The sequence below is a fragment of the Saccoglossus kowalevskii genome, chromosome 16, assembly GCF_978046115.1.
Source record: "Saccoglossus kowalevskii chromosome 16, keSacKowa6.1, whole genome shotgun sequence".
Lineage (NCBI taxonomy): Eukaryota > Metazoa > Hemichordata > Enteropneusta > Harrimaniidae > Saccoglossus > Saccoglossus kowalevskii.
Genome location: NC_140656.1, coordinates 2,162,842 through 2,187,405, shown reverse-complemented (window position 1 = coordinate 2,187,405; position 24,564 = coordinate 2,162,842). Strand labels below are relative to the sequence as shown.

Genomic DNA, 24,564 nt, shown 5'->3' with positions numbered 1-24,564 from the left:
TTCAATACATGCATTAAAGGTTTATTTGGATTGACAAAATAAAACAAAAAAACATTTCTGCATTCTGTATGTGGTGCACTTTTCTGGTATGTAAAATTGCACACAAAACGTGCACTATGACAAGAAACATGTTCCAAGGACATTAGTGTTCTAGCGTGAGAAGAACTTTTTGTCATTCCCAGGAAATTTTTGTCAAGTGAAACTCAGCACCTTCTATCCATGATAGCTAATAGTCATTCATTTAGTGTCTATGGAAGAGAGTCATAGTTTCCAATTTAATGTTATACTGCCCTCGTACATCCATTTTAGGTGGGGTCAGATTCCCTAATTTTATTTTATTTTGTTTTATTTTATTTTATTCTAAACTTGCTTTATCACTCAGTCTGATTGAGTCATTATGTTCCAAGGCAAGGTTAAGGCATAGATTTATTAATATATTTAATATTAAGTTTATTTTGGTTTCAATTTAAACATACATAAATTAAGGTAGTTAATTATTGCAATGTCACCAATAATAAGTACTAATTGCTTATATATCAATATCAACATAAAACAAAACAAAAATTTACTTTTCCAAGGAAAAAATTAAAAAATGATGCAATGGAGGTTCTATATTTTTGATTACATGTTAGCAATACCTCAACAACAAGATCTATTTTCAATTTATTTATACATGCTTTTCAATACATTAAAGAAGTAATATATCTGTCTCTAATATTGTTTATTTCACTGTTATTCAAAATTTACTGTGTTTTGAACTGGACATGCTTTACGATGAGAGGCTAAACCTATTAGGAGGTGCCAAGTCAGATGACCCTAATAATTACAGGGATGTAGGTTTTTAAATGGAAGAGTGCAATGTTGTCTCTCATATTTGTCACCTCTTACTCTTTTCTTATTATCTTGAATTCTCTATGTCTGTTTGATTTGGCGACATTTCATGACATTCCAGAAGTCGTTATTACATTTTGTGTTTCATAATATGAAGTAGTCCTTGTTTGGCTGGACAGGATGCACAAATGCAGTGAAAATATCAAAAGTCTGCCATTCTGTGTTTTACCTAATAAAATATGGTACAAATAACAAATTAATAATTTAATTAATGTGCTATTTATGGTTGATACTAAAATTCAACTTGTAGATGCTGAGAATACCGGTAGACCAGAGAAAATGTGTTGTACTGCCCTCTTGTGTTCAGTTTATTCTCTAATAATGTTGCTTATCTATTTAATTCATCTACATTATCATAAACGTGACATCATAGAGGTTCCACCTCCTCCACTTCCGTATATGGGGGAGGAGGGAGGGGTGAAAATTCAATTTCACTGAAAAATTATCAATGATTTTGATTTGTCAAAAATAATTGAAGCAGTTGTCATAGAAGTGGCAAATATAGTGGTGGAATCCTGTTGAACCTGTTCATTACTAAAATGTTTCAATTAATGCTAACATCAAGTATTGTCAGCATATTGGTTGCTTTAATAGTGGTTTACATGTATCAAAAAGGTAAACTAATCAGTCCCTAATTTTCTATCATTGGAGACTCACTCAAAATTAAGAATTAAAAAAAAATGCAATTAAAAAAAAAACAAAAAAAAAACAGATCTGGCATATCCAGATTATCAACGACAGACTGCGGCTAGAAGATTTAGTGAAAATCCTTGCACAAATATTGTGTCAGCGTTGACAATAAGGAAATTAAATTATTGCTTGTTTTGTTCACCCAAAATATAAACGAGAATTAGTGTTTACTTAGTTGGATTATGCATTGTGAAGCAAGCAGCATGGTAACAGTGTGCTTTGTATGTTGCTGTAACACTGTTTTGTGTTCCACCATTTGTCATAACAAAGTATGAATGAAACACTTTTGTTGCACAAAATATCCAGCAATCTGTCCATATTTTGTTTGCTTCTCATGGTTATAACTGACACGAGTGCCAGTTTGTTTTTGCTTTTCTGTTTCATGTCAGATATCAATCAATTTACGCATTTATTTGATTCAACTGTAAAAGGTGAAATTTTGAGTTTAATTTTAGCGGATTTAGGTGAATAATTAAACCACTGTTTGTAATAACTCCTGGTTGTCATGAAAAAAATACCATTTGCATGCACCACAATATTGTCCCAAACCCTCACTTTCATCTTCATTTTCTTTATAAAATAAATGTGATACATTATCTGCAATATTATAATTTTTTTTTTGAAAAATAAGCAGGTATTTCAAACGCCAAAAAAAAGATTAAGTTATTGTCCTCATTCTTGTTGATGAATGAGGAATTTTGTTGGACTTGTCAGTTCTCTCCTTTTGAATCTCAGGATGGTTTGAATTTTAAATAGGTTTTTCTGTGAACTCAAATATAAATAATAAAAGATGTTATTATTTTCTACACAAGCATGGATATCAAATTTTGCCCTGATTTGCATTTTATTTTGGTCGCCAGATCAGCACCTGATATCCTATTAACCATACTTTCCCTACTTTATCTAAAAATAGACTCATCAGATAGTTTTTTTCTCAAGGTTTCAAAATTCTATTCCTTTGTCACTGCCGTGACTGTTACTGTCACTGTTGTCACCGTACACAAGGAGTAAACACTTATGACACAGCAGTTTGTGAAATTAAACAAGAAGAGCGTCATTTTTAATGAGTTTGTGGGATCAACTCAAAAAGCATGTACCAAACAAAGATGAAATATTAAAAATAACAGCTTTGGACATTAAACAAACTGGATGTTGAGCAAAAACAAGTTATTTTAACCAGGTTATGTTTACTTAATATGGTTACTAACACCATGGAAGTACAGTCATGAGTATACAGTGTGCCAACTGCCTAAATAGTGGATTATCAACTCCTATATGTGTTTCTATTGATAACTAGAGGTTATAGTGACATTTGTCATAACACATTACCACACCATTGTATATACTTCACTATTGTCTTCTGTTCCCTTGATACATGCATCATCTGTGTCAACAATACAGGCATGTTGAATTAATGAATAATTTTCACTGGTGAATACAACCCTGAATTTGTTACTCTCTTCTGTCTAGAATGTTAGCATACAGAAATAGTAACCAGGGCTCTTGTTAGAATCATCTACACAGTTTCTTTGACCAAACAAAAAGTTTTTGCTTCGTGCTCCAGGGAAAATTGAAAAATAATGACAAAGGTTTTTTTTTAAGATTACCTCCTCGTATTTGAGTCCTAATCAGGAAGATTTTCAACATTCAAATACATACATTAAAGGTTTATTTGCATCGAGAAAACATTTTCTGAAGCAGAAATCTAACATTCATGTGGCCCACTATACCTTTGTTTAAAATGTGAGGTGCAAATTTCAATCTGAGGCCTGTGATAAAAAAGCAAAACAGATTTGTTAAACTCAATACAGAGACATAGTGGACGTTTTTGCAAATGCTTTTTGTGTATGAAATATTGCTCTGACAAATTTTCAGTTGATGCAGTGATTCACAATTTGGTTTCTCTTATATAGGTCTGTTTGCCAAACATAAATGATATAATATTTTGTATCAAATGAATTATTAAATATAAATAAAATAAAAAAATAAACATTTTTGATGCACTGGAAAATGGAATTGAATAACTAATTGAGCATACATTTAGAATAGTAGCTAATAGCTATTTTACACCATTCCACAGTCCTGAACAAACACTAATTTTAGGGCAAAGCCTTTACTCTTTTAGATACATTAAGTGAGTGGTAAACATCTAGTGCATGCTTTCAGTGTATTTACTTAAAGCTATAAAATAGTAAAAAAATGTTTACTGTGCACAGGACTAAAAGCTAATTTATCTCTAAATGTGTCTAGTTTTCAGATTAAACACAAAATATGTGCTTTGGTCATTTTATGAATCACAGTAATTATGTATAGGAATTATATACTAATAATTTGTGCTATGATGTTGACATTTGTTTTCTTGCTATAAACATGATATTTATTGTCACATGCATAACATGTGTATCTCCACAGTGAAAAATACCATGGGATGCAGATTTGTTGCTGTTTATTTTATGTCACACCCCAAAACTACTTTTATTATTGCCTACTTTATAACAAACAACTCAATTCTATATTTTGTTTTTTTAGCATTAAATACACAATGGGGCTGTGCATTGCAAAATACTTGTTGTTGTAAATTGTATTGTACTCGGAGAGCATATTGCTTTTTGTATGCTTAGTTTTATCAACCAGAACTTCAATACTTTTCCTAACATTGAATCTCAAACCCCAGTACATGCATGTAATATAGTATAACGTAGTTAATGCATACTAATTATCCACTTTGCATAAAATTCTGAAAGTTTTTTTTTTATTTATAATATCATAATTGCTGATTTGTCTTTTGAATAATGCAATTCTTTATTCCATTATATTGCAGCAAAGTTTTAGTAATATTGTAAATGACAACTTTGATCCGAGTAAACCAGACCAGCCTTCTTTGCCTTCAACATCAGCTTCTCTCATTGATGGTCTTTTTATCATTTTATCCTATCTATTTACCGGTGATATGAAATATATGCATGACTACAGGTAATCAATTCTTTTTGTTTTCTTTATTGTTAGCCCTTGTTTTGGAAAATTTAAGTGTATTGACTTGTTTCTTTCAAGCATGCTATACATGATATACTTGTGCATGTCACTTAGCATTGCATCACATGCAGCAATATGTGCATGTCACTTAGCGTTGCATCACATGCAGCAATCTGTGCATGCCACTGGGCTTAATGTCATAGGTGGCTGGGCTTAATGTCATAGGTGGCTGGGTTTAGTATCAAAAGTGGCTGGGCTTAGTGTCAAAGGTGACTGGGCATGTTGACAAAGGTGACTGGGCATGTTGACAAAGGTGACTGGGCATGTTGACAAAGGTGACTGGGCATGGTGACAAAGGTGGCAGGGCATGGTGACAAAGGTGACTGGGGGATGGTGACAAAGGTGGCAGGGCATGGTGACAAAGGTGGCAGGGCATGGTGACAAAGGTGACGGGGCATGGTGACAAAGGTGACTGGGCATGGTGACACAGGTGACTGGGGGATGGTGACAAAGGTGGCAGGGCATGGTGACAAAGGTGACTGGGGCATGGTGACAAAGGTGGCAGGGCATGGTGACAAAGGTGGCAGGGCATGGTGACAAAGGTGGCAGGGCATGGTGACAAAGGTGACTGGGGGATGGTGACAAAGGTGGCAGGGCATGGTGACAAAGGTGGCAGGGCATGGTGACAAAGGTGGCAGGGCATGGTGACAAAGGTGGCAGGGCATGGTGACAAAGGTGGCAGGGCATGGTGACAAAGATGGCAGGGCATGGTGACAAAGGTGGCAGGGCATGGTGACAAAGGTGACTGGGGGATGGTGACAAAGGTGGCAGGGCATGGTGACAAAGGTGGCAGGGCATGGTGACAAAGGTGGCAGGGCATGGTGACAAAGGTGGCAGGGCATGGTGACAAAGGTGACTGGGGGATGGTGACAAAGGTGGCAGGGCATGGTGACAAATGTGGCAGGGCATGGTGACAGGGCATGGTGACAAAGGTGGCAGGGCATGGTGACAAAGGTGACTGGGGGATGGTGACAAAGGTGGCAGGGCATGGTGACAAAGGTGGCAGGGCATGGTGACAAAGGTGGCAGGACATGGTGACAAAGGTGACAGGGCATGGTGACAAAGGTGGCAGGGCATGGTGACAAAGGTGACTGGGGGTGGCATGGTGACAAAGGTGGCAGGGCATGGTGACAAAGGTGGCAGGGCATGGGCACAAAGGTGGCAGGGCATGGTGACAAAGGTGGCAGGGCATGGTGACAAAGGTGGCAGGGCATGGTGACAAAGGTGGCAGGGCATGGTGACAAAGGTGACAGGGCATGGTGACAAAGGTGGCAGGGCATGGTGACAAAGGTGACTGGGGGATGGTGACAAAGGTGGCAGGGCATGGTGACAAAGGTGACTGTGGCATGGTGACAAAGGTGGCAGGGCATGGTGACAAAGGTGACTGGGGGATGGTGACAAAGGTGGCAGGGCATGGTGACAAAGGTGGCAGGGCATGGTGACAAAGGTGACAGGGCATGGTGACAAAGGTGGCAGGGCATGGTGACAAAGGTGACTGGGGGATGGTGGCAAAGGTGGCAGGGCATGGTGACAAAGGTGGCAGGGCATGGTGACAAAGGTGACAGGGCATGGTGACAAAGGTGACAGGGCATGGTGACAAAGGTGGCAGGGCATGGTGACAAAGGTGACTGGGGGATGGTGACAAAGGTGGCAGGGCATGGTGACAAAGGTGGCAGGGCATGGTGACAAAGGTGGCAGGGCATGGTGACAAAGGTGACAGGGCATGGTGACAAAGGTGGCAGGGCATGGTGACAAAGGTGACTGGGGGATGGTGACAAAGGTGGCAGGGCATGGTGACAAAGGTGGCAGGGCATGGTGACAAAGGTGACTGTGGCATGGTGACAAAGGTGACTGGGCATGTTGACAAAGGTGACTGGGCATGTTGACAAAGGTGACTGGGCATGTTGACAAAGGTGACTGGGCATGTTGACAAAGGTGACTGGGCTTAGTGACAAAGGTAGCTGGGCTTAATGTAATAGGTGTCTGGGTTTAATGTCATAGGTGACTGGGCATGGTGACAAAGGTGACAGGGCATGGTGACAAAGGTGACTGGGCATGGTGACACAGGTGACTGGGGGATGGTGACAAAGGTGGCAGGGCATGGTGACAAAGGTGGCAGGGCATGGTGACAAAGGTGGCAGGGCATGGTGACAAAGGTGGCAGGGCATGGTGACAAAGGTGGCAGGGCATGGTGACAAAGGTGGCAGGGCATGGTGACAAAGGTGGCAGGGCATGGTGACAAAGGTGGCAGGGCATGGTGACAAAGGTGGCAGGGCATGGTGACAAAGGTGGCAGGGCATGGTGACAAAGGTGGCAGGGCATGGTGACAAAGGTGGCAGGGCATGGTGACAAAGGTGACTGGGGGATGGTGGCAAAGGTGGCAGGGCATGGTGACAAAGGTGGCAGGGCATGGTGACAAAGGTGGCAGGGCATGGTGACAAAGGTGACTGGGGGATGGTGACAAAGGTGACTGGGGGATGGTGACAAAGGTGGCAGGGCATGGTGACAAAGGTGGCAGGGCATGGTGACAAAGGTGGCAGGGCATGGTGACAAAGGTGACAGGGCATGGTGACAAAGGTGGCAGGGCATGGTGACAAAGGTGACTGGGGGATGGTGACAAAGGTGGCAGGGCATGGTGACAAAGGTGGCAGGGCATGGTGACAAAGGTGACTGTGGCATGGTGACAAAGGTGACTGGGCATGTTGACAAAGGTGACTGGGCATGTTGACAAAGGTGACTGGGCTTAGTGACAAAGGTAGCTGGGCTTAATGTAATAGGTGTCTGGGTTTAATGTCATAGGTGACTGGGCATGGTGACAAAGGTGACAGGGCATGGTGACAAAGGTGACTGGGCATGGTGACACAGGTGACTGGGGGATGGTGACAAAGGTGGCAGGGCATGGTGACAAAGGTGACTGGGGCATGGTGACAAAGGTGGCAGGGCATGGTGACAAAGGTGGCAGGGCATGGTGACAAAGGTGGCAGGGCATGGTGACAAAGGTGGCAGGGCATGGTGACAAAGGTGACAGGGCATGGTGACAAAGGTGGCAGGGCATGATGACAAAGGTGACTGGGGGATGGTGACAAAGGTGGCAGGGCATGGTGACAAAGGTGGCAGGGCATGGTGACAAAGGTGACTGGGGGATGGTGACAAAGGTGGCAGGGCATGGTGACAAAGGTGGCAGGGCATGGTGACAAAGGTGGCAGAGCATGGTAACAAAGGTGACTGGGGGATGGTGACAAAGGTGGCAGGGCATGGTGACAAAGGTGGCAGGGCATGGTGACAAAGGTGGTAGGGCATGGTGACAAAGGTGGCAGGGCATGGTGACAAAGGTGGCAGGGCATGGTGACAAAGGTGGCAGGGCATGGTGACAAAGGTGGCAGGGCATGGTGACAAAGGTGACTGGGGGATGGTGACAAGGGTGGCAGGGCATGGTGACAAAGGTGGCAGGGCATGGTGACAAAGGTGGCAGGGCATGGTGACAAAGGTGACTGGGGGATGGTGACAAAGGTGGCAGGGCATGGTGACAAAGGTGGCAGGGCATGGTGACAAAGGTGACAGGGCATGGTGACAAAGGTGGCAGGGCATGGTGACAAAGGTGACTGGGGGATGGTGACAAAGGTGGCAGGGCATGGTGACAAAGGTGGCAGGGCATGGTGACAAAGGTGACAGGGCATGGTGACAAAGGTGACAGGGCATGGTGACAAAGGTGGCAGGGCATGGTGACAAAGGTGACTGGGGGATGGTGACAAAGGTGGCAGGGCATGGTGAGAAAGGTGGCAGGGCATGGTGACAAAGGTGACTGTGGCATGGTGACAAAGGTGGCAGGGCATGGTGACAAAGGTGACTGGGGGATGGTGAAAAAGTTGCTGGAAATGGTAATACTTTGGGTGTACTTTAGTACCTTCAATTCTCTAATTTTAGAGAATATTTTTGTTATTTTTAGTAAAAACTGTCGAATTATACAATGAAGCTATACAGTCGACATGATACTAGTTTAGTTTGAATCAATATTTCTGTGATAAATGCTTTACTGCAATGGAAATACACTGTAACACTATTAAAACAAGTCTAGGCCTTTCATTGTTAGATTTATTTGTAAATATTTTATCTCTTTTTGAAAATGTGCTGTTAAATTCAACAGGATAGCAGTTGAGAAGACTGTGTCAAGAAAACCATACACTGTAAGTTTATAATTCTTTGCAGTAAGACCCAGATATTTTTCAGGTATTTATTGCTATAAAACTCTATTCATGTAGTTTAATACTTGAGGTCACATACCCCAATGTCTGGCTAGCTATGCTGTGAGGTATTGATCAGATGGAGGGGTTTTACACTCTCTGCACATCATAAACTTTGTTATTAAGCATCTTATTTTGAGGATTGCATAGTGACCAAATGAAAGATGTGTCTTGACATGGAACTAGGCAATTAGGACTCATGAGTCAGTTCAAGTATTTACAATAACGTTTATTAGGTGTTATTTACCTGAATGGTTTCATCAAAAATTGTCTTTTCAAAACTATGTGTCACAAATGTCAATAAATTCACCAACTTTTAGCAAAAGAAAAAAAAATAGTTCATGAGTTCCAACATAGCAAGTCGTGAGTTATCTTCTTTCTTCATCGAATTATATCGTAAGAAAAGATTGCAGCTGACTTGCATTTTGACATTTTTGTTTTTACAGAGCACTGGTGGTTGGATGACAACCAGACATGGTGAGTCCAATCACAGAAATTAAATTTGTTATTAATATTACTTTTTTACTATTATTACATACTCCACTATATAATATGATCATATATTGCAGATTCTATTATAATACTCTAAAATACTTTATTTTCGCTATTTTTGCTGAAGATGTGATTCAGTTCAAATATACCTTTTTTCCTATATTTTACATTAAACTTGTCAAAAAATCAGTGAAAATAAATTCCTTACAAGACATCCAAAAAGTCTTTTCACCGAAAATTAATTTCTGCTGAAAAAAAGTATTTTACAGTATGTCACGGATGATAAATTGGTTTTCTATAATGGCCACATTAAGTTCAGTGTTAATTTATTTGTCTATACCACACAAATTAATTATTCATCAAAACTAATAAAAAACTCTAGAAACAAATAATGCAATGTATATTTGAAATGAATTTTTGTGATAAGTTAAATCTACAGAAAATGAGATATTAAGTGAAAGATTTTGGATCATCAGATAATTACATTTAGTTCTTATTTTGTGATTCCAGTAAAGGTGACTCCATATACATGTATAATAATTAGTTTGGAGCCAACTGAAATCACATCAAATTGGATAATCTCTTTTTAGGTTTGTTGTTTCAACTGACTAATCTTAATCTCGCATACTAATCATTCCATTTGACTGAAAGATGAAAGCGATTCACATGATCTTTTTGTTTACATCTGTCCTTTGACCCCCAAATGAGAATTATAATTCTTTTTCTAGACCAAATATTATTATTATAACTATGTATTTATTTTTGACAAATTTAAATTTTGTACAAAGTATATCTGGTATATTTTAGTTGAGCTCACTGGGTCGCTATGGAAACATTAATTACTAAACTATCCAAATTTGGTAAATTGTCAGATTTTTAATATGTATATGTTAAGAACAGCAATAGAAAAGATTGTTTTATGTAGATTTTATAAAAACACTGATTTAGTGTTGTTTTCTATCTAGGTGAAAGACAATGGACGTTTTCATTACATTTCTGGTGTATGAATCCAGCAGTGGTAAGTTTAAACTGTAGAGGGCGCTGTTTGTATCACCTGTTATGTTCTGAATGAATAATTTTTTTTTTCCCACCAGAATGTATATTGATAAGTAATAAAAAATAGAATAATTTCAATAACATTAATAATACTAAAACAAAGTTATGAATAAATCATCTAGTGAGGCTACAGAAATAGGCAAGGATTCAAAATAAATGAATTACAGTATTTGCCATAATTGTATAATACATTTTATGATATAGGTTGGATTATGGATAGGAATATAAAAACAGTAAGAAAAATAAATATACAGTAGGTGGGAAAAACCAACAATTTTAAAAGAAAAAAAATACAAAACAAATGCTTCCAAATTGTAGTAGGTGCTTTTAGAGTTTTGAAAATGTTTCTTGTGTGTACGTGTGTAATATTATTATGTATGCAATGCAACTGTTTTATTGTACTCACATACAATTTAAATTTTAGATTCTGCCTGTTTTTTGCTAAACTATGAAAGAGAAGTCATTTTATTTATCCATAGTTTGTGTTTTATTTCAATACTATTATTGTGATATATCTATTTGATTTCATATATTTTAAATCTATATAACAACTCGTCTGTTTGTCAGAAACTGTTTAGGAATTAAAAAGAAAGATACATTACAGAGACATGGTGGTTCAGTGGCTATGACTTTGGATTCATAATCAGAGCAATGCTTGCCAGTTTATGATGTCCTGGCACTTTAACCTGTGTTTCTCTCCACTCAGGAGTAAATGGCTACCTGGTAGAGTTGTAATTGCTGTGTTTGCACTTATCTCTGATGTGCCTTGAGCAGCTCAGACTATATGCTATATAAGGGAATTAAGGATGGTGTACTAGGGGAGTAATAATATAAAGCGACTATGATCATTCATATTATTGCCCACATGATTATTATTATTTACCAACAATTTATGTGTGATATACGAGGATTGGAACATACAGGAGTTGTCTTGTTTTACTGTTTATGTCTTTGCCTATGGCAAACTAGTACAAATATAAGGGTTGATGTTAGCTCTGTTGTCTGAAATATATGTTGCCTATATATTTGCTATAGTCTGTGGATAACTTTAGTTGTTTGAATCACAATTTTACTTGTGTCAGCATTGAATGCCATATTTGTTCATGACCAAGTTGTTGAAAATAGTTGAAGAGTTGAAGAAAAGTGTAATATTTTTTCTAATTCATGTTTTACTTTCCTGCATGGAGTATTAATTCAAAAATGATGTCCCATGTGAAATCAAAACTTATTTCCTTCATAAATGCTGTCCATTACCCTTTTTTGTTTATTTCAGTATAATCAGTAAATTTCTAAAGACCGTAATTTGCGTGCATACTTTTGTTGAGCTATACTTGATATATGCATAATATATCATGTTACATATATGCACATGATTCAATTCAAATTAACCAAATAGCATATTATTATTTATTAAAAGAATTATTATTATTTGCCATTTCAGAACTAGTTCAAATCAAACTTTACCTGTAAGTTATACATCAGTCAAGTTCTGATTGAAAATAGCTGACTAGTTATGTTTACTTTTGCATCTGTGTCATTTCAGTGAAAAATCTTGTGTATTTTCTGAAACAAATTGGAAGATTTTGCATCAAATATTTTATCGGCTACATCCTATAAGTACAAATTTTGAAGAAAAAAAATGGTGTGGTTTTTCTGTTGTGGGTGATCGGGTGGAACTGCGTTGAATATCTCGGCGTCGGCAGCGAGCAGTCGTTCCATGCGTAATTTTGAGACATCGTATAGTCGTTGAATTTGTTGGAAAGCCAGTTCTTTGTTTTCTTGTTGTTTGTAGTCTCGGATCAGCGGTTCTATCTGGTTCATTATCGTGGTGAGTTGCCTCCTCGCCGTTGTTTTGTTTCTTTTCTGTTGAGATATGTCGATCTCTGTGGCGTCGTCGACGTGTTGAACTTCGTTGTCAGACATGTTGCTGGTAGGTCGCTAACAGTCATGAGTAGAATGCACTGCAGAATCTAGTTAGAATTGTAAAGTATCCTGGTCTCGGCACCAAAATGTGGGTGATATTCGCTCACATTCGATCAGGTTCAAACTGCATGCATTGGATCGTAGAGTTACAATAAAGGAAGCGTAATGTACATTTAAACAATACACTATTTATTCGTACAGTGTTACAACAAAGGAACTACAATGTAACAAGGATGCAACTGATAAATACACGATAGAATGCCCTTTTTATAGGGTTCAGTAGGATTCACACCTATGGATTAAAATAAGAGGGAGACACAGTGATAGGTTTTCAATATTGATACATCAGCTTATGCAACTGATTCCTATTGCGTTCGTGCTGTCTATTGATTATTATTAAATGGCTTATGTAACTCGACTCTGTGTTAATTTATAATAGAGATACATGTATTAAAGTGTGAAATCTTGACATGTAATAGCTTCTATTGCTATATCTCAGCTAATACTGCTTGTAATTGAACAAAATAAAGACGAATAGATAAAGCAAAACATGATCTAATAATATAACTAAATTACGAATACGAAAGAATAAAACCATAGACCCTCCAGTAGTTGACTTCAGCATTGAAAAGGGTTAATGCCTGCTGACCTTGGCATTGAAAAGGGTTAATGCCTGCTGACTTCAGCATTGAAAAGGGTTAATTCCTGCTGACTTCAGCATTGAAAAGGGTTAATTCCTGCTGACTTCAGCATTGAAAAGGGTTAATTCCTGCTGACTTCAACATTGAAAAGGGTTAATGCCTGCTGACCTTGGCATTGAAAAGGGTTAATGCCTGCTGACTTCAGCATTGAAAAGGGTTAATGCCTGCTGACTTCAGCATTGAAAAGGGTTAATGCCTGCTGACTTCAGCATTGAAAAGGGTTAATTCCTGCTGACTTCAGCATTGAAAAGGGTTAATTCCTGCTGACTTCAGCATTGAAAAGGGTTAATGCCTGCTGACCTTGGCATTGAAAAGGGTTAATGCCTGCTGACTTCAGCATTGAAAAGGGTTAATGCCTGCTGACTTCAGCATTGAGCATGCTATATACTTGGCATTGAAAAGGATTAATGCCTGCATGCTTTATACTTGGCATTGAAAAGAGTTAATGCCTGCATGCTTTATACTTGGCATTGAAAAGGGTTAATGCCTGCATGCTTTATACTTGGCATTGAAAAGGGTTAATGCCTGCATGCTTTATACTTGGCATTGAAAAGGATTAATGCCTGCATGCTTTATACTTGGTATTGAAAAGGATTAATGCCTGCATGCTTTATACTTGGCATTGAAAAGGATTAATGCCTGCATGCTTTATACTTGGCATTGAAAAGATTTAATGCCTGCATGCTTTATACTTGGCATTGAAAAGATTTAATGCCTGCATGCTATATACTTGGCATTGAACAGGGTTAATGCCTGCATGCTTTATACTTGGCATTGAACAGGGTTAATGCCTGCTGACTTCAGCATTGAGCATGCTATATACTTGGCATTGAACAGGGTTAATGCTTGCATGCTTTATACTTGGCATTGAACAGGGTTAATGCCTGCATGCTTTATACTTGGCATTGAACAGGGTTAATGCCTGCATGCTTTATACTTGGCATTGAACAGGGTTAATGCCTGCATGCTTTATACTTGGCATTGAACAGGGTTAATGCCTGCATGCTTTATACTTGGCATTGAACAGGGTTAATGCCTGCATGCTTTATACTTGGCATTGAACAGGGTTAATGCCTGCATGCTTTATACTTGGCATTGAACAGGGTTAATGTCTGCATGCTTTATACTTGGCATTGAAAAGGGTTAATGCCTGCATGCTATATACTTGGCATTGAACAGGGTTAATGCCTGCATGCTTTATACTTGGCATTGAACAGGGTTAATGTCTGCATGCTTTATACTTGGCATTGAAAAGGGTTAATGCCTGCATGCTATATACTTGGCATTGAACAGGGTTAATGCCTGCATGCTTTATACTTGGCATTGAACAGGGTTAATGCTTGCATGCTTTATACTTGGCATTGAACAGGGTTAATGCCTGCATGCTTTATACTTGGCATTGAACAGGGTTAATGCCTGCATGCTTTATACTTGGCATTGAACAGGGTTAATGCCTGCATGCTTTATACTTGGCATTGAACAGGGTTAATGCCTGCATGCTTTATACTTGGCATTGAACAGGGTTAATGCCTGCATGCTTTATACTTGGCATTGAAAAGAGTTAATGCCTGCATGCTTTATACTTGGCATTGAACAGGGTTAATGCCTGCATGCTTTATACTTGGCATTGAACAGGGTTAATGCCTGCATGCTTTATACTTGGCATTGAACAGGGTTAATGCCTGCATGCTTTATACTTGGCATTGAACAGGGTTAATGTCTGCATGCTTTATACTTGGCATTGAAAAGGGTTAATGCCTGCATGCTTTATACAAGAAAAAATCAATATTTTAAAATTTTTACTCAAGAAAAAGATACACTGAGTGATTTATTAATATGAAACATCTATGCCCTCTGGTATGGAGTCAGGTTTTGTTACTAAATACTGTGGCATGTTTCAAATTTCCAATTCCTTATCAAACTACGCTAGACATTGTTCATGACCGTAATGAAGTAAGTAAATCGTCTATGAAAAACTTTGTTTTTGTCTTGCAAATCTTCATAGGTTGTAATAAAACATGATTAAATTTTCATCTTCTGAAGGACTTATTCATTCTTTCAGATTTCCATAACTGCAGGGGAATCAAATGTAGCGCTGTCGCCATGTATGCAATTATTAAAATTGGAAGAGATAGAGACAAAATTCTATCTTAATCTGACCATCTTTGTAGTTTACTGTGTTGTTTATCTACACTCAATGCCATTCATAATAATAGAAGATAAACAATATCTAAAATTGTCAATCATATGATGTCATATCATATATCTCAGTTTAGCTTTTCCTGCAGATTGATTTTATATTAAAATGATTTGAATCATTTTTTAACTGATCAATTTTATTTTTCATGAGTACTGGATAGCATTTATATTGTGATAAGCAGATTGCTAAAATCCAAATACATTTAATACTTGCAAAGTTTTTCTTTTTGACATGTTTGGTCAAGTTTTCAGTTTATAACCTTTTCATAACATGCATTCTACCCATAAATTTAGTACATGTGTGTTCATTAGTCCACAACATGCATATCATTAACTAATGTCATCTATTCATACCATTAGCTGATGTGATCTATACATACCAATAACTAATGTGATCTATACATACCAATAACTAATGTGGTCTATACATACCATTAACTAATGTGATCTGTACATACCATTAACTAATGTTGTCTATACATACCATTAACTAATGTTGTCTATACATACCATTAACTAATGTTGTCTATTCATACCATTAACTAATGTTGTCTATTCATACCATTAACTAATGTTGTCTATTCATACTATTAACTAATGTGATCTATACATACCATTAACTAATGTGATCTGTACATACCATTAACTAATGTTGTCTATACATACCATTAACTAATGTTGTCTATTCATACCATTAACTAATGTTGTCTATTCATACTATTAACTAATGTGATCTATACATACCATTAACTAATGTGATCTATACATACCATTAACTAATGTGATCTGTACATACCATTAACTAATGTTGTCTATACATACCATTAACTAATGTTGTCTATTCATACCATTAACTAATGTTGTCTATTCATACCATTAACTAATGTTGTCTATACATACCATTAACTAATGTCGTCTATACATACCATTAACTAATGTCGTCTATACATACCATTAACTAATGTCGTCTATACATACCATTAACTAATGTCGTCTATTCATACCATTAACTAATGTGGTCTATACATACCATTAACTAATGTGGTCTATTCATACCATTAACTAATGTGGTCTATTCATACCATTAACTAATGTGGTCTATACATACCATTAACTAATGTGGTCTATACATACCTTTAACTAATGTGGTCTATACATACCATTAACTAATGTGATCTATACATACCATTAACTAATGTGATCTATACATACCATTAACTAATGTGATCTATACATACCATTAACTAATGTGATCTATACATACCATTAACTAATGTGATCTATACATACCATTAACTAATGTGGTCTATTCATACCATTAACTAATGTGGTCTATCCATACCATTAACTAATGTGGTCTATTCATACCAATAACTAATGTGGTCTATTCATACCAATAACTAATGTGGTCTATACATACCATTAACTAATGTGATCTATACATACCATTAACTAATGTGATCTATTCATACCTTTAACTAATGCGATCTATACATACCATTAACTAATGCGATCTATACATACCATTAACTAATGTGGTCTATACATACCATTAACTAATGTGGTCTATACATACCATTAACTAATGTGGTCTATACATACCATTAACTAATGTGCTCTATACATACCATTAACTAATGTGCTCTATTCATATCATTAACTAATATGGTCTATACATACCATTACCTACTGTGATCTATTCATACCATTAACCAATGTGACCTATTCATATCATCAACTAATGTGGTCTATACATACCATTAACTAATGTGATCTATTCATACCTTTAACTAATGTGATCTATTCATACCTTTAACTAATGTGATCTATTCATACCATTAACTAATGTGATCTATTCATACCATTAACTAATGTGATCTATTCATACCATTAACCAATGTGACCTATTCATATCATCAACTAATGTGGTCTATACATACTATTAACTAATGTCATCTATACATATCATTGTGGTCAATATACATAGATTATGATGTGAGATAAATGTGTTGGTAAATGAAAATAAATATATTGGTCATCTTACCATGATACTTATAACATAGTATAATTGTCCATACCAGCAACTTTTTATTAAGGGCTAACCATCTGCCCTGTAGTACGCCATTTTGGATTTCGCTCATCAATCTTACTCTTGTCATTCTCAAGCTAAATTTTTCACCATTAAAAAAAAATATGGTACCTTGTCCTTGAACAAAAACGAAATGCTTTATATTTTACAGTAAGTTGAGGGTGATGTCCTCATTGACAATGAGATGCGATTCACCTGTCTGACATAGAGAATTGACAGTGTTGGAGTGCAATCTTTCTTCCTCCACATTGTTGATGGATCCCCTAACATGGCGTTTTCCAGACTGATAAGTTCTTTGCTATTATCATTTCCAATATCATGCTACTTTGACATAGCACACACATAAACCACTTTGTTAGCTCTGTGCAAATGAATTATTACAAAATACCTACAAATCATAAATTCAATTTTCAATATCACCCCAGGTAATCCCACTGTGGCTGATTAATCTGTATTTTATTTCTTGATATCAGAGTGCATCATCTCACATTTTACATCACAGATAACACATATCAAAATATGAATTATAATACAATAGTTTTGAACAGCATATCACAGCATCTCGTGTTCTAGGCATATCAATAAATTGTTATCTACCAACCTTTGGCTATTTCTGACACCAATATTGCAATGATTTCCTCATGGGTATACTTAGTTCATATCTGCTCTCTGTATCTCTTATGGCATCAATAACATTCAAGCAATATTTGTACATGTATTAATTTCAGTACAGCTGTTCCCGCCATATATTCAGAGAATCCCATCCTTTCTTTTGCTGCTAGTTTTTATTCAGACATTCTTCCTAATTGAGTGCCATACATCAAATAAATTAAGAAAGAAAATTGAAATGCTGTTTTATAAAATATTTGTTTTTGTTATTACATTTTTTATTTATTTTGGAATTTTGCAAAATTCCATAAAAGCAAATGCCATCATTATGTTCTTATACATTGGGGTGGGGGGTATTAAAATATTGTGAATATTAATTCTTGGCCACTGTCAATATAAAAAGAAACATACTTTTTTTCCCTCGCAGCAACTCCTTCAGTCAAATACCTTGTCCATATCTTTTTTTTGTATCTCTTTACGCTGAGATAAAAAAAAACACAAGGTAAATAAGTTTAAAACTTGCATGTAGTTTAAACCCAACCCACTCGAAGGAGAGTAATTGCACTATTACAAAATAGTAATGTTGGTGTAAAAACAGATAAGAATACATAACACCAGTATAAATGGATTTCAATATGATAAGTAGCCTGATACAATTCACAATGGGTGTTGCAAGTTCATTGGTGTTCTAAGTTGAATTTGAGTGCCACAGTCAGCTGTATTTAAGTTTATTTTATTTCAAAGTAGGCAGTCAGATTGGTAATTGACCTGTATACACTTAATTCAAAATATGATGATTGATTTCAACATTTAGCTAAAAATAGATTAGGTCTCTGTTCCAAAAGGTCTATATGCATGTATATCATTATGTCACAAAAGTATTCAAAAGACAGAAATATATGGTCAACGGAAACATTGTCTATGATTCAGTGCCGTTGTGCACATTCAGTGGTGGCTATAATTCTTGTAAGAATCGCTGGTGTGAACACAAGATTAGGAGATTCTTATCTTTTTGATTACCAGGTGCAACTTGCTTGGACTTAACTTTTTTTGGTGAGAACACAATATTACTGTACATTAAAGTCATATGTACATGGAGTTACAGCCAATAAATTCCTATGTTTCCATCAAAGAATTGTGTAAATATCACATGTCCTGTCGGTTGTATATACAGTGTCAGTAATGTATTAATAATAATTATCTTTATTGCGTTCGTATCCCTATTAGGATTTTGACTAAAATGCAATACAGATGTGAATAAAGACAAACAAGCAATTAAAGTGAGAATGAAAATACACACAGGAAAATAAAATGAAAAAAACAACTAGCAAATAAAAGTAGAAAAACAAAAACAAATAATCGTAAAGTAAATTTTGTAGATAGTTGAGTATTAGTATTGTGAGCTGATAAACATAATTGTCTCTTCTGTTTATATGTTTGTGTTCATTGTTTGTTACATTGTTATAAGTTGGTCATGTAGATCCAGATCCTCAGTTTGGTGTTTCTATGACGATGTGAAAGTGTCTATTTTAATTGATGTTAATGATGTCAATTATTCATCCATATGCATGGATGTCAGTTTCCTATTTAAATGGCTTTTTTTCATGATATCTACAAATAAATCTTTCTGAGTACTTGTTAATATCCCCAAGGTACCTCCAATCCTCACACATCCCTTGACCTTCTGACCTGACAGTTTGCTTGCCGGCAACACTCTGATTATTTTTTTCCATACTGGTGGCGGGAAATACTGATAATCAGAATTCATTTTCATCGAAGAGTACTATTCTGGAACAAAGACTTTCACCGATCCGTCGTAAAATTATCCAAATTTTGATGAAAATTTATGATTTTGTGATTATCTATCAAGCGCAGTTTGACAGGGTAGTTCAAAAGGTTTTCCAGCAATGGCAGATGTATTGTTAAGGAGGTGCCGCAAAGTCTAGTCAATTTATTGTGAGGAAAAATAAAGTGAGTAATGTTAGTAGCCTTGACTGGTCGATGTCTAGACCCGTAATGAGGATAATGTGGCCGATACAATGGCCCCATGTACCTCCCAATGAATTCATCATAATTTATATCTTGCCTTGTTGGCTGTATATTTATTCCACTAATTATGAGTTTACGCATATTTAACAAGTATTTGGTTGAATAATTATTGATAATTTCCACTTCAGTTTCTATGAGATTTTTTTTTTTGGTTATTCTGAATTTGGTTTTGAAATATAAATGTTAATGTGTTTTTATTTGTTGTACATCCTCCCAAAGCAGATGGTAAAAGTCTGCATGAGTTTCATTACTCCTGAATCATCAACTCATGCATGTTTACATGCTGTTGGTTCAAAATTAATTCAAGCAACAAAGTTGGTTTTTATTTTTCCGCAGGGTTGCTTTTTACTCGGTTACCAAAATTGTGGTTTCATAACAATTCCATCATCCAGCAAGATGCTGTGTATTGTCTATGGTATATTTTCACAACATCACGATCATTAATTGTTGTGAATTATTAGAAATTAATTTTCTTTTAATCATTAATATAAGGGACAACGTCAAAAGATCTATGTCGGATAAAAAACTTACCGGGTACTTGCTTTAGTTTGGGGGTGGGGGTGGGGGGTTTGACCTCAAAAAAGTTCCCATCCTACAAAAACAATTTTATTTTTGAATGAAGTCAAAAAAATCTTGGAGTATTTGTAGTTCGTTTTTTTTTCTATTCAATCAAAAAATTGACAAGACGAGAAAATGGTTTGGTTCGAGTGTAAATCTGTGCGTCAAATGAGGTGCATTTGTAAAATCTTTTTACACCCACCCGACAACCAACTGCTATGCAATACTACTGTCCGATTATCAATTTGTATTTAATGGTGAATGTAGTCTGATGCCATGATCAATATTTATCAATTAAGTTTCAGTGGGGTTTGAAAAAAAAACTAAAGGAATTAAGTTTTTTTATCTGACATCGATCTCTTGACGTCGTCGGTAAATATGTATATAAATGACAGATTAGTGATAGAAAACAAAGGAAAAAGTGCACATGATTGCTTGTTATAGAGGGGCCACTGAAAAAAATCAACATTTGAAATTTTGTATGTACCGTATTTGCTCTATTTGTTTGTTTTTTTGATAAAAAAATAAGTAATATTTTAATGATTCAGTATTTAACCACAGTTCTTCTATCCCTGGTCTGGAAACACTTGGCAGTCTATTGTACCAGGGCTAGTTGCGGGTAAATAAACTGTTCACACCTTGGACAGATAGCCAGGAAGCTGAGCATACACAAACCGACTGAACATATTACCGCGATTTATCAAAATACGATCATCTGAGAGAAAAAGTAACCACATCACCAAAAAGTAAATGTACATATCTATTCACATGAAAAACAAATATTATGGTTGAATGCTGTTTTCTTATTATAAAAAGGGACTAACCTGCTTACAACGCGTCGAGTAAGTTCAGTTTAAAGTAAGTTCAATTAAAAAAACAAAATGGCACCCGTAAATAAATTCTCATCGGGGCAAAAAAAAGTCTCCCTACTCCATTCCTGGCAGTGCTAAAGAGTTGATACTGAAGGATGTTATTCTTAGAGACATGATGTCACCAGCATTGTAAACTACATCCCAAATGTATGCTTGGAAACAAAAATAATAACATGATAATTCAAATGTCAATGAATCGGCAAGAGGTCATCTTTATTTTGAACGAAAAAAGTGATGCCTAAAAATGATTCGTATACTGTATATAATATAATAAAACAAGCACAATGAACCGATCCACTAACTACAACTAGGTTTAGGCTATCCAATAAACTAAAAAACATTGATCTTTCTAAAACACATGACGAGTAGAAGGGGCCAACCAACCAGTCAAAGTTGTTAGAAGTGTTCCAAGTTGCGATCTCTGACAGAGTACCTCAAATTTAAGTGCGATATTCACGAATAATAATGTCTATATGCCACTATAAAAAGACTTGCCGGCTAAAGAATTGTGTTGAGCTTCCAAATTTATATACAGTATAAAAATATATGGGTTTATTTCGGTTGTAAAAACTAGAATATGCAAAGAACAATGAATCGATCATTTCAATAAAATGCTCTGCTATCAAGAGACTGTGCTTCGCGGAAAGCCATACCACGGGCTGTCCAAGCACTGGTAATTTACATCTTAAACAATAGCCGTTTCCAAACCAGGGATAGAGAGACTGTGATATAACAAATATGCAGTTTTTATTTGTATGAGCGAATATTAAACTTATTTTTTATTGTTTTTTATTTGGTTTTCAAGGGTGGACCATTAGAAACTGGTGGTGGGGATTGCAAAGTTGGATAAAAAAATACACAGGATAAATGATGGAAAACAAATTCTTTAGCCTGAATCTTAAAAAAAATATAATTCATGCAGTGGAAATAATTACAGCAAAGTCAAATAAAAAATGATTTTGAACAGAGTTTCTAAGCCCCCCCCCCCCCCTGAATACTATAAAACCATATTTTTATTTTGACACAGTTTATTTCACTATAAACTTGTAGCACTTTTACTACATGTACCAGTATATTCTGAAAATCAAATATATGCAATTTAATAAAATTTTGAGATATAACACTGTTTTACCATAGAAACGAATCTATGACCTTATAGTACTTTTTTCTGGGTTTTGTGAAAAACAATATAAATTAAAATCATATACTATGTATAGTTAAAGTCAAGACAGTCTGACCGTCCATTTCATGACACCAGGCATGGATGGATTTTTACACTGACAATGTGTGTCCTGTAATGATGAACGTGGCATTTTGGTTCTGGAGAGTGACTGTATTAATGAAATTTGCGTTTTGACAACTTTTAAAATCTAATCTTGGCTGTTTTTCAATATTCAATGATGAATTTTTAATTTTTTGATCAGAACTTCTCAAATACCTAAACCAGATTGCTTTTGATTATAAGTACCTGTTTGTGAGTAATTTTATGCAGTTGTTCACATAATCCTTATACAAAACTATGATCACCAAACTGTGGAAGACTATTGTTTTTATAAAATAATGCTTTGATATTAATTAATTCCTTTTTTTCAGTTTTCGCTCAACGAAAATATTCTATGCTCAGTAAAAAAAGTTAAAGACTCATGCCTAAATCAACAATATTATACCACTTTTAAAAGAAAAAAACATACTTTTTTTGCTCTTAATCTTGCAAATGATCCAACTAACATAATTTGACATTGTTTATTTCAGTCCAGATAAATTGCTACTATTTTTATTTTAAACTAAATGTCTGATTTACATGACAACTGATTGTGACAATACACATAGTATCTTTGCGTGGTAGCTATCTATCTTTAATATATATATCCAAGTACCATACTGGTACACAGTACAGTGTATAGTTGGGTTTATTGTGGCTGGCTGGCTGGCTAGACTATATAGATTTGTCACGTATACAAGCATTGTTATTGTTACAGGCAATAGTGTTGTTTTGTTTTAAATGTGATGAAATATTTACTTATTTGAAAAGCACTAAAGTATAGTTTTAATTCACCTGAATACATTGTTAGGAATGTATAGAATCCACAGAAAATGTCAAATCATGGATATTGTGACCTTGTTATAACAAACACTTGGGTGGGGGTGGTGGTGGGGGGGTACAATTAGTGAACACTATAATGAAGCACATAATACTTTTGGTTTGTTATAAAATAGGTGATGTGTTTATTACATCAGGAAATTTATAATAAAAGTGTGCATTATATCGAGGTAACAGTGTATGTAGATAAAGCACATGATATGACGGTGTATTTGTATCTTCTGTAAACCAAATTAACAAATTGTTTGCGAGTCATTGACAATCATAAATTTTTGTAAACCTCACTGAGTTGCTATGACGATGAGTGTAAATGATTTTGTCATTAAACCAGTGAAATTAAGCAGTTTACAGTAACTTCAGTTAAGGAGGCTTCATTCAATTTGAATTCCCCATGGATGTTAGTGTCAATATTTGTAAGTTCAAACAGGTGGTTGTGATTATCTGTTTGTGCAAACATTTGAATCTATCTTTATTCACAAAACTGAATGGTGTTCAGATTATTTCACACAAGTACTGTCAAATTTGCAGTTTCTATGATTGGTCAGATAGTTTTCAACTGTCATTTTAACACTCATGGGGATCCTGAGTGTGTAAACTTTTTATTTATGATTTAGAATCTCTATTACCTAGCTGACCATTACCTAGTAGTTGATTATTAGCCAAAGTCAAAGAATAAAGCAATTACCTGTCTCCGGTTCCAGACAAACAAGAGAGTTTACTGTGGATTCATCCGAACAACTGATTTAATACATATATATTTAAAATGTTTCCTAAATGGTGTTTTTATTGTATTCAAAGAAGATTTAATATTTTTTATATTATTCAAAAAGCATTAATTCTGCTCAATAAACATATTCTAAGGATGTTGCCATGAGTTAGACATTCAACAATAAATCATCGCTACTGTTCCTATTTCTGTTGTATTTGTATGTAGACTGAATGAATCATTCTATCAGACTGAATGAATCATTCTATCAGTAAAGTTGTAAAGTAATTTTCTATTTTAAAATTTTGACATCTACCAGCAAAAGCATGAGAATTATTACCAAGTTTATTTGCA

General features: G+C 35.8%; 1 protein-coding gene across 1 annotated transcript in view; it reads left to right on the top strand.

The window, feature by feature from the left end:
* Positions 1-764: 764 nt before the first annotated feature.
* The window catches only part of LOC102809144 (uncharacterized), a 60,209-nt gene continuing 36,409 nt past the window's right edge, over positions 765-24,564 (top strand). The window contains exons 1-5 of the mRNA XM_085491475.1: positions 765-833; positions 4,403-4,554; positions 8,759-8,798; positions 9,302-9,332; positions 10,313-10,365. Of these exons, the coding sequence (XP_085347601.1) occupies positions 765-833; positions 4,403-4,554; positions 8,759-8,798; positions 9,302-9,332; positions 10,313-10,365 (345 nt within the window). The remainder of the gene's footprint in view (positions 834-4,402; positions 4,555-8,758; positions 8,799-9,301; positions 9,333-10,312; positions 10,366-24,564) is intronic.